The sequence below is a fragment of the Procambarus clarkii genome, chromosome 53 (genome assembly GCF_040958095.1).
Source record: "Procambarus clarkii isolate CNS0578487 chromosome 53, FALCON_Pclarkii_2.0, whole genome shotgun sequence".
Taxonomy (NCBI): Eukaryota; Metazoa; Arthropoda; class Malacostraca; order Decapoda; family Cambaridae; genus Procambarus; species Procambarus clarkii.
This window is the reverse complement of record NC_091202.1, coordinates 21,835,524-21,853,196: the sequence shown is the minus strand read 5'-3', so window position 1 is coordinate 21,853,196 and position 17,673 is coordinate 21,835,524. Positions and strand designations below refer to the sequence as shown.

At 42.2% G+C, this 17,673-nt stretch overlaps 1 protein-coding gene across 3 annotated transcripts in view; it reads left to right on the top strand.

Annotated features, from left to right (window-relative positions):
- The window catches only part of LOC123767087 (titin homolog), a 92,140-nt gene extending 75,216 nt beyond the window's left edge, over positions 1 to 16,924 (top strand). For all 3 annotated transcript variants that reach the window (XM_045756581.2, XM_045756580.2, XM_069304760.1), the window contains exons 18-23: positions 2,447 to 2,627; positions 6,167 to 6,287; positions 9,594 to 9,714; positions 12,388 to 12,578; positions 13,671 to 13,817; positions 16,427 to 16,924. In XM_045756581.2, coding sequence (XP_045612537.2) covers positions 2,447 to 2,627; positions 6,167 to 6,287; positions 9,594 to 9,714; positions 12,388 to 12,578; positions 13,671 to 13,817; positions 16,427 to 16,585 — 920 coding nt within the window. In that variant the 3' untranslated portion in view covers positions 16,586 to 16,924. The remainder of the gene's footprint in view (positions 1 to 2,446; positions 2,628 to 6,166; positions 6,288 to 9,593; positions 9,715 to 12,387; positions 12,579 to 13,670; positions 13,818 to 16,426) is intronic.
- The last annotated feature ends 749 nt before the right edge of the window (positions 16,925 to 17,673 follow it).

Below are 17,673 nucleotides of genomic sequence, written 5' to 3'. Positions count from 1 at the left end.
TTTTGGTCTCTGGGGGTCAGGTTGGAGAGCTTCATGCTGTTCTTCAGTGATGGGGGTTCTGTTTGTTTGGTCATGGTGATTGTTTAGTTCATTTGCAGCCTTCTCCTTCATTTCTGGTAAAGAATGAGACGGCTGGCTTCTGGAGGGGTCCGTTGGTTGTGGAGGCATGGTTGGTTAGGCCCAGGGTTCATCATGTGGTGTGTCTGGTGGCGGCTTTGTCGCTACTTGCGGGCCACTTGTTCAGTGACGGTGGATGTGCTTTGGGTGGATGCAGTTTCCCTGGTTCCCTGTTCCTGGGCTCGTGTGTTTCACATATACCCCTATAATTAACACTTTCGCGCTATCTGAACGCGCCGGCGCGTCCGGTTTCGTCTAACGTAAACGCATAGTGGACATAAAGTTATGTCAACTTTTAAAATATTTGTATAAAATTCAATTTTTATCCGATTTACTTTGGGTTTGTTTTAAACTGCGCGCTATGAGGCTCTCTTTCTCACCACTAGGCTGCATGGTACAATAAGTTCATGAAAGGTGTGGATAACTTCGATCAAATGGTATTTTGTCCCAAACGGGTTGCAGGTGGGTGACTTTAGCCGTTTATACTGGTAATGCTTCCCCCATATCATGTATTATATACATATGTCTGTTTAGGGAATTTTATTCCGATCAATATACAACCAAAAATAACTGTGTGCATCAAGTATAAACTTGACAAACATAACAAAAGTAAAAACATTTCGTGCGTGTTTGACGCTCACTGATATGTTCCAGCGTTGTTTTATATTTGGCGCTATTCTAATTTACGCTTTGTTGATATTTTTTACCTATGGGCACATAGAACATTCTATTGCGAACACATTGACGCAAAAATGAATGATGTACATAGAAAATTAATGTCATGAGAGTGAAATAAGTATAAACTTTCAAAGCGCCGTGCGTCGTCCCGTCACCGATACCGGGTAACAATTTCACCAGTTCCCACACTCTTGCGGGCGGGCCGCAATCATTATTCTACGCTTATATTCATATCACCGTGTTGGGAATTTCATTGCGAATCCATTGATACCAAAATTAACGCTGTAGAACAAGTGTGGAGGTGATTACAATCCCAAGAGTAAAAACATTTTGTTGCTGATGGGCGCTCACGGCGAGTCATCTTCGTAGTTATTTATTTGGTGCTGGTATCCCTATACGTTTCGTGACTTTTTTTACTGATGTTCTTCTAGAGAATTTTATTGCGAACACGTTGGTACCAAAATGAAATACGTAGCATGAGAACTAAGGTCAGAAGAGTAAAAAGAGTATACACATTTTTGTTTTTACGCTTAAGCGATAAAAACGCAGCGCGCACATTCGGTTGGCTGAGTGACCTTTGCGGAGAGCGCGAAAGTGTTAAGTCTAGCCAGCCTGCAGTCTAACCTCATGCCTGTGATGTGAGGTAGTATGCTGCTCTTGCTGCTGTCTTTGGTAATTTGTCTTGGGTCAACATTCGGGCACAAGGGGGGGTTTTGGAGGTCGAACAGAATTCTGGCTGCCAGGTATCTCGTTAACGTCCTGGACCCTCTCCGGCTTTGTGTTGCATTGGGGAGACTGTCTCGACCATCAGTCTCTTCTTCAACTTCAACTTCTTTAAGCAGTCTCTGTGGTGTAGTGGTAAGACACTCGCCTGGCGTTCCGCGAGCGCTATGTCATGGGTTCGTATCCTGGCCGGGGAGGATTTACTGGGCGCAATTCCTTAACTGTAGCCTCTGTTTAACGCAACAGTAAAATGTGTACTTGGATGAAAAAACGATTCTTCGCGGCGGGGATCATATTCCAGGGACCTGCCCGAAACGCTACGCGTACTAGTGGCTCTACAACCATGTAACAACTCTTGTATATATCTCAAAAAAAAAAAAAAAAAAAAAAAAAAAAAAAAAAAAAAAACTTGAGACTTGCGGTGCTGCTGCCTTCCAAGTAAGTCCCTGTCTTTTGCTTATCTGTAGGACTAGCTTGTCTGTAGCTTCAGGGAGCCGACCAGCACTGAATGTAATGAAACAGCATTTTTAAAGCAAGCCCCGGAGGCTTCCTGACATCCTCCCTCCCTCCCTCCGGTTGGCAGGCTTCATAGTTTAAGAATTGGAGTGGTGGGTTGCTGGCTTCCCTCACTCACTGTGAGGTCTGTGTTGTTTCGCCTATGTTTCTGGGGCCATTCCTGGTCGATGGCAATTATGATATACTTTAAATGTAAAGTGGTCATAGGCCATTGCTCTCTGCGCCTTTCTGAGGGGACCAGGTTCTGGCTCGTGGTTTCCAGTAGACATAAGAACTCCCGTGACTGATGACCCCAAACTAATATAAGACATATCAGTTCGGATAGCTTGAGGGAGCCTCCAGGGCTTGCCCATTACATTCAATGTTGGGTTTTTTGTATTTCTCTTAAAATGATTATTTACCCATCTTTCAGATATAAGGACAGAGAAGGATGTTTGGAAGTACATCTTTGATGCATTAGGCACAATGCATTGCTTGCAGGGCGTGATACTCCCTGCATGTGAAGGGCAAGTTCTGCAGATGCTGCTCACAAGCTGTAAACACCTCACTTCAGTTAATGCCACTGAACTTCGCTCAGCCTCTGCTCCTGCTAGGTATGTTTGTCGCTAGATTAGTACAGGTCACGTTATTCACATTAAAAATTACTCCTAATACTCTCTTTATGTGGCATAATAAATGCCCCTACAAATTTCTCAATATAAATTTTCTTTACCAAACAAGATATGATATGAATATATTATATCCAGGCTGATATGAATATATTAGACCCTTGCATGAGTCAAAACGAATGGAGTTCTTAGACCTACCGAGGACCACTAGCCGGAACCTGGCCCCCTCAGAGAGGCAAGAGGAGTAATGGTCTATAGAAACCCCTCATGTGGTTGGAAGCATTCTATGTCTGCCATCGACCGGGTCAGGCACCCAAAAAGGAAAGCGCCCAAAAACAAACCCTATCTGGTTAAAATATTGCTACTGAAAGCCGAACTGTTGGACAGAACTCCTCCAAATAAAAAATGAACAAATGAGCATGATGTCGCAACCGTCACCACGCCACTGTCTGCGCAGCTCCCCTTTCCCAGGATGGGGATGGGGATGCCCCAGATCCTTGCGCCGGCTATCCACACCCATAGTTCTATGGCTGAGGTGAAATCTGGTGGTCGTGCAACTCTGGCTCTAGACTATCCAGGACTGTGCCTTGTGGTGTGGTCCTGTCCTTAGTGGTGTGCGAGCCAAGAGTAATTTCACCAGTACTCGGGCTGCATGCACCTAGGGTTATCTTCCCTAGGTGCCCTGTAAATACTGCCCTTGTGGCTTGGGGTTCCCTTCCACAAGTCGCTTGGGACCTACCTCTGCTGTGGTCTTTTGCTGCACTGTGATTGCCTGTCCTTGGAGTCAGCTCGGGTGTTTCATGCACCCCTGTTTACCTCTGGGTAGGAGGTAGCTTCGTCACTGGTAGGGGCGCAAGGTACTGTGCAGCTTGTTTTCACCATAATACAGCGGCCGGCTATGTTCCACCTGGTGTGTTGTATTCTTGTGCGGGTTTTTCTTTTATTTTGGTTTCTGCCTGACGGAGGGTCTGCCCAGTGGTGGTGTTGACCCTTTTTCATTCTGTATTCTTAGTGGTCTTCCGCTAGGTCCCCGTGTGTGTACATGTCTCGGGGGTTCAGTAGTTAGTAGTTCGCTTAGTAGTTTGGGGCACCAGTTAGCAGTACCTTGCCTGGGCTTCCTTTAGCAGAGCGTCTAACGGCCCTGGAAACCCCTGCTGAGGCTCATTGGTCCGATGGATGCATTCCCTGGGTCCCATCTCTCTTCGTGCAAGTTTGAAGGTTGCTCTGTCGCCTTATCTTGGAGTGACAGTCACCTGTTCTGCCTCAGTCATGCTCCCTGTTGGGTCGGTGACACCTTTGATCCAGAGTCTTGCGAGTGGTGTTGCTTGTACTCCATTTCACCCAATCCCCTGATCATGATAATCGGGTGCAGGCAGCTTCGGCGTTGCATGCTCGTTTTAGGTTGCCGCAGTGCACTAGGTTGGTTGCTCACATGAATGCCCCGAACCGGTCCCATTTTGGTTATAGGGACCCAGACCCGGGGGTGTTAGTTGCCTCGACTTTGTTTTCGTCTGGTTGATACTTGGTTGATGGGGTTCTGGGAGTTCTACTTCCCAAGCTCGGCCCGAGGCCAGACTTCACTTGCGCCCCTTCGTCCTTACCCTGCTGCTGTTCATCCTGTTCCTCTTCCCCCTGTTTCCGGCTCTGAAGCATCTGAGGGTTTCGGAGTTGGGGGCAGGGTTTAATTTGTGGTGAGACTCAGGCAGTTTCGGGGGTTGCCCCTTCCGGTGTGGCGACAGAGGCTTTCGAGTCTGTTCCTCCAGCCAGTGCTTCTGGGTCTGACCAGTAGGGGCCCTTCGTTCCAGCTTTTCCGGCGGACTCTGCCTTTTCTTTTGAGGCAAATGGTTTGGAGGATTGCTCGGCCCAGGGTCTTGGTGTGGAGGTTCCCGGGGCAGGGGAGGGGCTGACTTGGAGGGGGGGCTTGTGCCCTGTTTGACCTCGCCTGGGTCTATCCTCTTTCCCATGATGTTCGTAAGTTTGCTGCATTAGCTGCCGTTTTTGGTAACATATCTTGGGCTGACATTCTGGCACGGGGTTTTTGGAGGTCAAACAAGGTCCTGGCTACTCGCTACCTAGTCAGTGTTCCTGACCCTAGTCGGGCATGTGCCACATGGATCGGCGGTTGCAGCCAGTTGTCTCAACTTTGAGTTGAGGAGCAAGTGGTAACCGCCTCCCGGGTAAGACCCTCTTGTTTTATCTTTGGTTAAGTAGCTCCGGGAAGTCGATAGAGTTCCTCCCCAGTAAACCAGAGCTGAATGTAATGAAATGCCATTTTCTGGGTGAGACCCGGAGGCTTCCCAGCCACCCTCCTTGCCCCTGGTCGGCAGTTTATGCAAGTTCTGACATCCAGCCTCAGAACTGGGGGGTGTGGATAGCCGGCATGGGGGGTCTAATGCTCCTCCCCCTCCCCGAGAGGGGAGGGGAGGGGGAAAGTTTGCAGGCAGCGGAGCGATGACGGTTGTGACTTCATGTTCGTTTGTTTGTTTTTCGTTTGGAGGAGTTCTGTCCAACAGTTTGGCTTTCATGAGCAATATTTTAACCAGATAGAGTTTGTTTTGGGGCACCTACCTTTCTGGGTACCAGACCCAGTCGATGGCAGACGTAGAATATTTCCAACCACATGGGGGTTTCTATAGGCCATTGCTCCTCTTGCCTCTCTGAGTGGGGCCAGGTTCTGGCTCGTGGTCTCCGGTAGGCCTAAGAACTCCATTCGCTTGACTGATGCCAGGGTCTAATACATTCATATCAGCCAGGATAGCTCCGGGGAGTCTCCGGGGCTGACCCAGAAAATGGCATTTCATTACATTCAATACTAGTTTTTTACACCAAAATTCAAACTGCTTAAGATTTGTGCAGTGTCAATATTTTTGCACTTGTACATATCATGCTCTAATCTGTATAATACTCTAATCTCATGATTCTTCATATATATCTTGAGTTTTGTGCACCATTTGAAATACATTCTTGCATTATGGCAAGTCATGAGCATTCATTCTCTGTCATTATGATCTGTATTTGTGGTTGAATATTGAGGACATTTTTTATTATAATATTCAGGTATTGTACTTTAGTGTTTTATTGACACAAGACTGCTGAAAAGTATACTGCTGAAGGTCTCTGGAATGTAACTTTATTTTTCCCTATTGAGTTTAGTTCTCTCTGTGGGGATTTTCTTCGTATGCACATTTCCATGAACACGTTCTTCATATAGAACAAGGGCTTATTGTATAAAACATTTTGACCTCTGAGTTTGGTCTATACCTTTCACATGTACATTTTAATTATTCCACAGATTTGTTGAAATTCCTCATAGCATTGAAAGAGCTCCCAGTTTTCTCCCTTGTTACAATAATTTTCTACTGTCCACTGTCCCCACCATTCTCACTAAACTCATAAATATTCCCAAGGTTTTATTACCAAGATATAACAATGTAAATTATATGTAGAATTGTGTTTTTATGTTTGAACAATAAACAGCTTTGATAAAAGTTTTAATGTTATTAATTATGAATTGTGTTTTGCAGGTTTGATCCAGCTTATTTAATGGAATCCTCAGAGTTAGAGGAGCTGCGAATTGGTGCCTCTGTGGGGTTCTCACTCACTAATAACTTCAATTTCATCAAACTGCAAAAACTAAGGGTGTTGGTATGTACTATATAAGATTGAAATGTCTTTATGACTATGGATTTTAAGAATTCTTGTTTATTTTATGTATTTTTTCATTTTGACTTTTCTTGTCTGATAAAAAGGTTTCAAAATACAGTACAGTGCAAGCTTGCTTGTTTTAGACTCACTCAGTCTAATACAGTTTTCATGCCAAATTTACTCTCCTGCTTCACCAAAATATGTTTAACTCTTAGACCGTGCATATTACGGCGCATATTGGGGGCCTGGTAGTGAAAATATTCAAATTATGTAAAAATAACTTAAAAAGTTAAACAAATCTCCAACTTACTGGCTTCAGTGTCGTGAACAGGGAGCTGTTCCGCCCTGAACATCTGTTCTTTCATCAAAATATTTTCAGAAATTGATTTTAGATGATTTTTTAAAATTAAGAATGTTTTGTTGATAAGGAGAACAGCTCCTAATAACTGGAACTGAAGGATTATGCAGTAATAGAGAGATACAAGCACCTGTCCGACGCTCAAAGAAGAAGAATAGTAGTAAGAAGTGTCCACAAAGTGGATATACAGCTGGTGCCTTTATAACATTGCTGAGTAATACGTAATAACACAAATAATAATGAATGACTATGTTAATATGCTCTATTTTGTTATATATCATATCAATACATTGTCCAATGTTAATATATGTTACTTTCATCAATGTCCCAAAAATATTTTTTGGGGGGATTTTTTTTTTTGTTCTCCTTTGTTTATTATGTGATTTTGTTGTAAGTTTAACATCTGGAGAATGTATATGTTTCCCTAATTATGTGAAGATAGAATGAAATTGGTCAGCAAATAAGTCAGTCACAACTTGCAAAAATTGAAACTTTTAATTTCTTTTTGGCTGATTTTTTTTCTGATTTCAAACTGTATTTTCTTTGTCTCTTTAGGTTGTTTTGATGATTAGGGACCATATTAGGGTTTTTTCACTTATATAAAGTGTACCCTAAATATATTCCCTAAATCATTATAATTATTATAATTATCCCTATATTTTGTGTGTTTGGATGATGTTTTTTCTCGACTTCATTTCAACACATATTGACCTACAACTTTCACATATTCGATTACGAATGCCAAACAATGTTTATTAAAACATACAAGTAAATTTACAAATTAAAACTACCTTTATTCATTATTTATAACTTCAATTTCAATTATCTCTGAAACTAGAGTTTCAACTTCGAGTGGCTTCTAAACTTCGTTTTTGACCGATTCACTGTTTTAGCATATTGTGTGCTCAACTGTCTGTTCTACAATCCCTTCAGAAGGAATTTTTCATTAACTTTATACATTTGGAGTTATAATTTTTTTTGGTCTAAATTTGCCGCATATTTCAAATGCCCTATTGACAATTTTTTTTACAGTAAACTATACTGAAAACCTACATTCTAATTTGATGAAAATGAAGGTCATATGCTATTCTGAGAGAATAATAACATTAAATGCACAATTAGTGATAGTTGCTTTTTTTTTATTCTGAACTAGCCTTACACGGCCACGCGTTGCTGTGGTGTTGCTGAGCCAAAGCAACCTTTTTCTGTCTCCCAGTCCTCCCCATCATTTCCCTCTCCTCCGTCCCCTTGTCCTCCCAACCATTCCCCACTCCCCCATCCCCTCGTTCTCCTCCACCATTCCCTAATCTGTTCCCCCCCTCCCACGTCCCTTTCCCTCCCCACCATCCCCCACTCCAGCGTCCCCTCGTCCTCCTAACCATTCCCCACTCCACCGTCCCATCATCTTCCCCCCATCATCTCCCACTCCCCCATCCCCTCGACCTCCCTACCATTCCCCCCTCCCCTGTGCCCTCGTCCTCCCCCACCACTCCCCTGTCCCCTTGCCCCCCCCCATCCCCTCACCATTCTCCATTCCCCTGTCCCCTCGTCTTCCCCACCATTACCCCCTCCCCTGTCCCCTCGTCCTCCCCACCATTCCCCACTCCCTCGTCCGATGCATTCCCAAATGATCTGGTGTTCTTATCAGAAAATTGGGAAACTCATATGATCTGATATTCCCACCATTGAAATATAAGAAAAGCAGTTAATAAAAACGAAATGAAAAAAATGAAAAAATCTAAAATCTAAAAAAAAGCCAAACAAAAATTAAAGAAAAATCTTGAAATTTGTACAACTGAACAATAAGAATAATTCACTGAGAGAAGAAATTGTCAAAGTCACTTTCATGCACAACTTTAGGAGAGTCATAATAAAACAGGTATGACAGAGCTAGTAGGTGAGGCACAAAGAGCTTGACCTTGCTGTTAGGTAAGCACTGTTTGGTAGACATCATAGTTGAAACGTAATGTTACAGATTACTGGCTTCCAGGAGTTAATACGTACTGCATTACAAATAATTATGTACAGGTTGAGCATGTTGTTAATGTGTGTAGCATTGGACAAACATCTAGGATTCTCTGCAGTTAGATAAGAATAGAAATTTAAAAAGAGAGTAAAAATGGCATCATGCTCACTCACATGAAACACTGTGCGTGTTCAACCCATCCTCCGAACTGACAGTACGGTTTAATACTAAGTGTAATAGGTACATTTCCTCACTGTCATACATAGTACATAATTGCACTTATGGGGCTGTTACATTTACCTGCCCATTTATTCTCCTCGTTTTCTGTTAAGACACTCAGAATTTTAGGATGAAGTTTTCAAGTTCAATTTGCTATACACAAGTTTTAAATATCAGGAATTTCTTTTTTAGTTTTATTAAACAATAGAGATTTTATACAAAATTTGAAAATATCCTGAGTTACTTTACAATTTATTGATATATTTTAGTTTTGTTTTATTAGTTTTATAAAACTGTAATATCAATATAGCTATAGGTTAAGTACTAATTGTAATTAAGAAGCAGTAAAATGCTTATCTTCAAACACTAAGACGGTTAGGTGAGGTTGTGGTTTTCTATTCAGCTTTTCAAGTAAACTCAAATATTCATAATATATTTGACAGTACGATTTAATACTAAGTGAAAATAAGTACAATTCCTGTCTGCTATGAATAGTACATAATTGCACTTATTTGTGCTGTTACATATACCTCCCCATTTTTGGAGGACGGGCTGGCGTATTAAGTGGCTTTAGGCATAATACAGTATATTAGCTCATTTGAACTCCAACATTCTGCTCGTAGCTCATTTTGTATGTGTGTATTTTTCCCTAAATAAACATTGTCATAATGAGTTTACTTCCTTGTATATTTTTTCACTTGGAACCAATTTAATATATCATTGTATTATTTTTTAATAATACTGTAATTGTTTTGTCTTTCAGGTGATGAGAGGCCTCTCTGGACCTTCCTGGCCATACCTGGGCACTAAGCTCACTTCTCTTCATGTTGGTCCCGTCTCAAACTTTACTTCACAAACCTGGAGTAATATTGGCAGCATGACAAGTCAGTTTGTTTATAAGTTTGTTTCACTTGGAAGAAATTACGGGTTGATTAGGATGAAACGTGTCGTCTTTCTGTTTGCTTATATTTTACAGCTTACCTTAAACACTTCATGCATAAATTGTATGATTTTATATTTATCAGTTTGTTTGGCTAACAAGTGAGCAATTCATTCTTACCAGTTATATAGCATTGGACAACTAATGTGACAAGAGTGATTTACTGGGTTAAACTCCAGTACATAAACTGTATCAGAGCATAATTAAGGAGAAACACAATTCCCAAAAGACTATTTTTTAGATAAAATTATACAATTTTGTTTTATTGCAGAGTTATGGACTTTCTAGAAAGTTATTTTAATTTCCAATGAGATCATTTAAATATGTATTTGAAAAATGTATGATATAAATTGACTTTTAAAGCCAAAATGATCAATCAAGCGAGGGACACACACACACACTGAGCATGGTATAAACACAATTGTAAAATGCGAATAAGGAAATAAGCATAGCCATGCATACGACCTAATGTCCCAAGGAACACAAATACCAATTGGCTGGGTAAGATAAACAATGGTCTCTGTATGTGAGAGATGAATTGGTCAATACCATGCTGACTAGTAAGATGAGTGGGTGAGTGGCACCCTGGGTGATCCGGGCCACCACCTGGTGGCACTCAGGGGAGTTACACTGAGGGTTCTTTACCTCTTCTTAATTATTATTTGCATTTCTTTATTTTATTTTTAAGAGCAATAATTTGTTTCATTTTGCCTGTGAATTTTTAAACTGTTCTTTTATTGTGGGCAGAGTCTTGATTCCTACAAGCTTCCCCTCTCCCCATTCTTCTAGGGTCTGGCCTGTATGTTATGGTTATCAGTATTAGCTGCCTTAGCCAATTGGAAGGGGTTGGGTGCCACAGTTTGCTGGGGAAGGGGCAGGGAGAGTGTGTGTGCCTATTCATCTAGGCGTGTTCTCTGGCCCTCTGTCAGTGATGGGGTTTCTGTTCTCCATGGAAGTCCTTGACTCTCAGGTGGGACTCAGGTGTCTCATCTTCTCTCATTCTTTGCTTTCTTGGTGTGTCTCGTGGTTTGGTTTTCTTACTCTTATTGAGACCTGCCTGGTGACCATATTGATCCCAAAAACCGACACAAGGTAACTTTCCTTTGTTGGACATCCATGTTGTGTGTTTTGGCTGTCAACTTTCCCAGTCTTGGTGGCTGCGGATATGCCTCAATCCCGGATTGGATTGTTTCATTCTTAATGGTTGGTTTTGTTTGTGTGTGTTAAGTTTTGTGGTTCATCTTTCCATTTTTGGCTTCTTCCTGGCTCTATTTGGTGATTGATCATGATCAGTGTCTATCTAGCTCTCTAGCTTCTAGCTTCCAGATCTCTAGCTTCTTTTTTGTCCTTAGATGCCATTATGTACATCTTTGGCCATCTTGTTCATCCTAGCTTTGTGGTATTTGTTCTAGGTTTATCATTTCTATTTGGGTTACTTTTGATGTTTCCTCATCTAGTTCATAGTGACTATTGTTGGGCTTCAATCTCCAGTATTCTAGGATGAGTCTGGTCAGGGTTTTCTCAGGCAAACTTATCAGACAGTGGTTCTGCTCAGATTTCTGTTAACAGGGTCTTCTTCTAATGCAGGGCTTATGAATGGTTCTTTCATAGTTTGTCCAGTTCTTCTGGTTATGTAGTGGTGTTTCTTGGCTGCTTCTGTTGTCAACTTGTCATGGTTGCTTGGTTGGGTTGCTGTTTGCTATTTTGCCTGTATCTGTGTTGTTCCTTTCTTGGTACTCCTCTGGGCCTCTTCTATGGCATTCCTGACTGTTTTGTCTTCTGCTCTTCTCTGGGGTTTGGGTTTCTGGTGGACCATCATAGGTTCTGTGTGGTGCTTAGACAGGTGACATTACTGATGTTCTCCTCTTCCCCAAGCCCTGTCTTCTCCCTCCTTCTCTTCTTTGTCAGTTCTCATCCTGTCGTGTTCCTGCTGTCCCGTTGTCATCTTATGGGCATTGGGCCAAAAGGGATGGTTCATGAATGACCCGGGCTGCCACCTTGAGGGGACTATCTTGAGGTTATCTTGAGATGATTTCGGGGCTTTTCAGTGTCCCCGCGGCCTGGTCCTCGACCAGGCCTCCACCTCCAGGAAGCAGCCCGTGACAGCTGACTAACACCCAGGTACCTATTTTACTGCTAGGTACCAGGGGCATAGGGTGAAAGAAACTCTGCTCATTGTTTCTCGCCGGCGCCTGGGATCGAACCTAGGACCACAGGATCACAAGTCCAGCGTGCTGTCCGCTCGGCCGACCGGCTCCCAAACGGGGGGAGTTAAGGAAAGGCTTGTTTACCCATAGCCAACTATCAATTGCCTTGTTTTCTTTCCATCTCATTCTTTTCTAAAGAGCTGTGGTTTTTGTTTTTCTCTGTTTTTGGCCAGTTCACTTTGGTTAGGATGTTTACCTTTGATCTCCTCATGCTTCCTTCACATCATTGTGGGAACCAGAGTTCTGGTGCAGCTCTTGGTAGGTGGCAAAGGACACAGAGGGTGATATAAAATGGCGGCCCTGTAATTCCTGTGCCATAATAAGCTCTTGAGAAGCTGCTTTGGGGTCCACACAGAAAGTGTCATTTCTTTACACTCAATGCTCTATATTTTCTCCCCCTGCCAATATAGACTTGGAAGCACTTTGGCTTGAAGATGGAGGGTCTTTAAGTGATGGTCCCATTTATGATGCCATAAGCCGGCTCTGCAAGCTCCGGCGATTGTGCCTCTTCAATTTCACCGTTGGACCAAAGTTAGGTCAGGCAGTGAAGAAACTGCTTCATCTCGAGCGATTATTTGTTTTACCGGCACCATCAGAAGATGTGAGTACAGTACTCTGATTGATTGTATATGTTACGGCATAAAACTTGTATTACTAACATAAGTGAAAATTAGCAAATTAATGATACAAATTCTCTGAAGATAGCAATGGCCTTACAACTTGTTGTCTTAACTAAATAATTATCTCTACTTGCAAACAATATGAGTTAAGTAAATCTTGATTTGCATGTGAAATACATTTTTGGGAAACCTAATGTTGAGCAAATTCATGCATATAAAATTTAAGGGTACATTGAAGAGTTGTTTTCCATTCAAAAGGACCCTACACAGTCTGGTTATTCCACTTCTATCTCGAAGCAAAAACATATGCTATGTAGTACAAAAATACTCGAGCCACTTCGTCACACATTCATTTACTGTAGTATTTAGTGTTCGGAAATAATCATACAATACAGTAATAATAATAATAATATAGTATTTGTTTGCAAGTAAGGGAGTGAGGTGGGTGAGGTCACATTTGACTTGTTTACATATAATTACAATATTTACTATTAATTATGAAGGGAAGAATTGGTCTTGTATATGTATTTGCTCTGAGGTCAACATAAGTGTAGAAGCAAACACTGATGACACCTCCCTCAGTCATGTGCAGCACAGGTGACACCTCCCTCAGTCATGTGCAGCATAGGTGACAACTCCCTCAGTCATGTGCAGCACAGGTGACACCTCCCTCAGTCATGTGCAGCATAGGTGACAACTCCCTCAGTCATGTGCAGCACAGGTGACACCTCCCTCAGTCATGTGCAGCATAGGTGACAACTCCCTCAGTCATGTGCAGCACATATTGACAGCCTGCTGTTTGTTATTGTTACTTATATTATTAACTTTGTATTTCTTCATTGTCATTAAACAAAATATACTTTTAGCCCATTATTTGGGTGTTTGAATACATATGTTCCCTGATCTTGTATTGATTCAATGCCTTCAACCAAGTAGTAATTTAGACAGATTGCCGTAATTAACCATGGTAGTTGGCTCTCTATACATATGTTTATCCCTCAAGAGACTGGTATGTAATCGGAGATGGTAGGTGGAGCATTATCACTAATAAGACTTTATAATTGACCATTTAGGATAAGATAAGTACGCAACATGGCAACATGCTGGCAGTGACGGAAACTATGCGTCATGTGGATGAGCTCGTGTGGGCCATACGGCAGCAAGATATTCAGACTGTTGGAGAGGTTGATCACATTCACATGTGCTCTGCCAAAGCTAAGGTATGTGAATATATACATGTAAATGTATGCACAGTATTTTTCTCTATATTTCAGTGCTTTCTGAGTGAAAAAAGGGGGTTTGATATATTTATTATTTATGAAGTGCATGTAGTTATATTTTAATGTTACTCTTAACACTACATAAGTATCCTTGCATGTCCAAACTTCATTAGCACCTTGAGGTGTCCAAACTTCATTAGCACCTTGAGGTGTCCAAACTTCATTAGCACCTTGGGGTGTCCAAGCCTCATGAATACCCTGGGGTGTCCAAACTTGATCAGTACCCTGGGATGTTTAGTCACCTCAGCACAAAACATTATCACAAAGTTGTGTATGAAATTGAACATAGTATGTCAGTGTAATGCATGCTGCTGAAGTGAATATAATTTGTCTTTTGCTTGGTGAATGGTTTGGTTTGGGCATTAAACAATCCACGGCACCCACATAGGGTTAAATGTTTCTTGTGCAATGTTTCTTTACATATATAGTAACTATTGTACTGTATTTCACATTACGTCCGTCTGATGCTTTGGATACAGTTTTTTATTTGCTTCAAGATTGAAAATTTGGAATTACATTAATGTGTATAGTTTTTGTAATTCTTATCCAATGTTATGTAGGCTGTGTATATATTTTTTGTAATTCTTATCCTATGCTACGTAGGCTGTGTAGAGGATAAACCGTGTTGAGAACAGACTTTGTTTAAGAAGATATTTTGCTTCTTAGAAGTGATAAAGTCTCTACAGGCAAAATGTATCTACAGTAGTGTCTCTTGGTGTTTCTCTATATTGTTATCATCAGCCTGTGCTTCGTTAAGCTCTTATGCTCAAGACGAAAGCACCGAGAAAACTGCCTTAAAGAAAGTCACAGGTCAAACTAGACAAAGCATTACTTTACAGAAATAAATAAATTTATGAAGTAAGACAAAACGAAAATTGGCAATGGGTGAACTAATCTAGCTACCACCAGATGGTAGCTCAGCTCACCTGAAGCATTTAGACTGCCATTCACCTCACCTAGATATGCTTGCATGGTTGAGCATATACAGGTATTCCTAAGCAGACACACTGTTGGGTCATACACTTTTCCCTTGGAACCTTTTACCTGTGTGGGGCAGTACTTTATTATTGTACTGTATCTTCACTGTTGTTTTATATCACCCACACTACTTGTTTCTCATTATTATTTTGACCTGCCTCATGTTTCAGGAGTCCCTTCCCTGGTAAATGGCTTGCATTTAATTTTTGTCATGTTATCTGCACTGACACCAGTCTCTTAGTTCTTGGACCTAGCCTGTTTAGCTTGAACTTAGGATTTTTGCATGCCCAGAGATTAAGGGTTCTGTGTCTGGACCTGGGCTTTATTCCCTGGCTTCTTGAGGTTATCTTGAGATGATTTTGGGGCTTTTTTTTAGTGTCCCCGCGGCCCGGTCTTCGACCAGGCCTCCACCCCCAGGAAGCAGCCCGTGACAGCTGACTAACACCCAGGTACCTATTTACTGCTAGGTAACAGGGGCATAGGGTGAAAGAAACTCTGCCCATTGTTTCTCGCCGGCACCTGGGATTGAACCCAGGACCACAGGATCACAAGTACAGTGTGCTGTCCGCTCGGCCGACCGGCTCCTGGGCTTATGAATTTATATATCCTGGCTTCCTGGGTAGTGGGTGTCTCTAGTTTCCCCTGGGTCTACAGGCAGCTAATCTGTGGGTATTTCCTGTGGCTGGTTCTCTTCTGCTTTCTGGCTGTCATTCTGGTGGTCTGTAGTGGAATGCATTGGTTGCGGTTTTGACGCTCTTTGTCCACTGCTGCTATCTGGGCCTAGTTTTTTGTTTTGTTTTTGTGATTCGTCCAGATGGTTGTTTGCTTCTTCTTGGATGTTATTCAGCCACACTGTAGCTGTGTGGCACTTGGGCTGTTGCTCCTCATCTCCATGCCCAGCTCTCCTGTTATCATCTTCCACAAGAAAACCCATTATGCATTTTCAGTTGATAATTTTCCCTTTTAGAAAAAGACATCCTCCTTATGCCAAGGTATCATTTGGAGTAATCTCCAGGAAGGTGCTGAGGGTGGAAGGTGGTCCCAGAAATCAAATGCTTAATGTATTGAAATGCCCCTTTCTTGGGACCCCTAAGTAGAACCCTGCTCTTGCCCTGATCCCTTCTTCCATGTGTGTTTGAGGTCTGTTCCTGGTAACTCATAAGTGAGATACGCTATCAGCACTGTACCTCTGGGTGACCTGGGTTGCCACCTGGTGGTGGTCAAGCACATGAAGGTTTGCATTGTTTGCACACACCAATGATTGCTTGACATAGGATTTCTTTCTTTCAAACAGTAGTTTGGATGATTTTGCCTTTTTGTTCCTGAGTGTTAGGTAGAAGTGTTGGCCAAGCTAAGCTCACCTCAGAGACAGTCAACTTGTGGTCCTATCTGTTGGTAGGTCAGTGTGGGTATCTGGAGACCCATTGAGGCCACATCATAACTGACCATTTCATTACATTTAGTACTAGATTTTTACAACCATTTAATTACCAAATGTCACCTAAAGGTGGCATTTAAATGCCCATGTACAGTATACCCAAAAATCCTAATTTTTAATTGAAATGTTTCAGATGTATACTGGTTTTACCAGTAGTGATGCTCCTGATGCTAATCTGTGGACACTACAACGTCTGGAAACAATAGTCAAGCGTCATCTTCCCCGAACGAGAGTGCGCATTATGAATGTGGACACCACGGCTGCATCACGTTTAGCAATGTCTACTCTATAACTGTTGTGCATTTACCTTTCCTTGGATGTCCACTAGCTTGCTGCAGCAGTTAGCTTGCTTGTTATTGTGTGTGCCGTAATTTCACCGCCATCTTTGTTTGAAACGAGCTCGAGTATGTATGTGTGTATGTTTGGTAATTATAGACGTATACATATGTATGTATGGAGGGTACCACCTCAGGTTGAGTGCCCTTTGCCTCGGGAGAGAAAATAAATGACATTCAAGGGAGCTATTTGTACCCTACATATGTAAGTGTATATTTTCCTCTCCCTCCCTCAACATTTTTTAATGTGCCAATAACTATTGGTTAATTTTCTTTTAAATAAATAAATAAATATATATATGTGTGTGTGTACTTACCTGTGTGTGTATGTGTGTGTGGAAAAAAAAAATATATATATATATATTATATATAAGGTGACAAGGTGACCCCTTAGCCCCCCTCCTTTTCTGCCTAGCTATCAAAGAGGTCACTGATAGTCTGACAAGCGAGCTAAACATCTGGTACCTGGATGATGGCACTCTAGCTGGAACTCTGGAAACCATTTTGGAGGATATAAGGAAAATCCAGGAGCAGGGAGCAGCCTTAGACCTCATTCTCAATGCATCCAAATGTGAAATAATCTCCCGCAACCCAGACATCGCTGGGCAAATACAAAATGTTCTTCCAGAAATTCTCGTTGTCGAGCCACCGGACTGCACTCTCCTGGGTGCCCCCATTGGCCCACGAGCAATCGAGGAGGTCCTGGCTGCAAAAATCACTGACCTAAAGAGAATGCTGGACAGGATTGACAAGATTGATGCCCATGATGCTCTCTTTCTCCTCACAAGATGCCTGTCTCTCCCTAAGTTGACCTACTTTCTGAGACGTTCTCCATCCTACAGCAGCCCTAAGTTAAATGTGGATGACACCCTTCTGAGGTCCATGCTGGTGAAAGTCCTGAACCTGCCATTGGACGACTCTCAGTGGGAGCAAGCAACCCTTCCTGTAAGACTCGGCGGCCTTGGTGTCCGCACAGCCTCCCAAATTGCTCTACCAGCCTTCCTTTCCTCCTCCCATGCATCGCACGACCTCGTCAGAGATATTT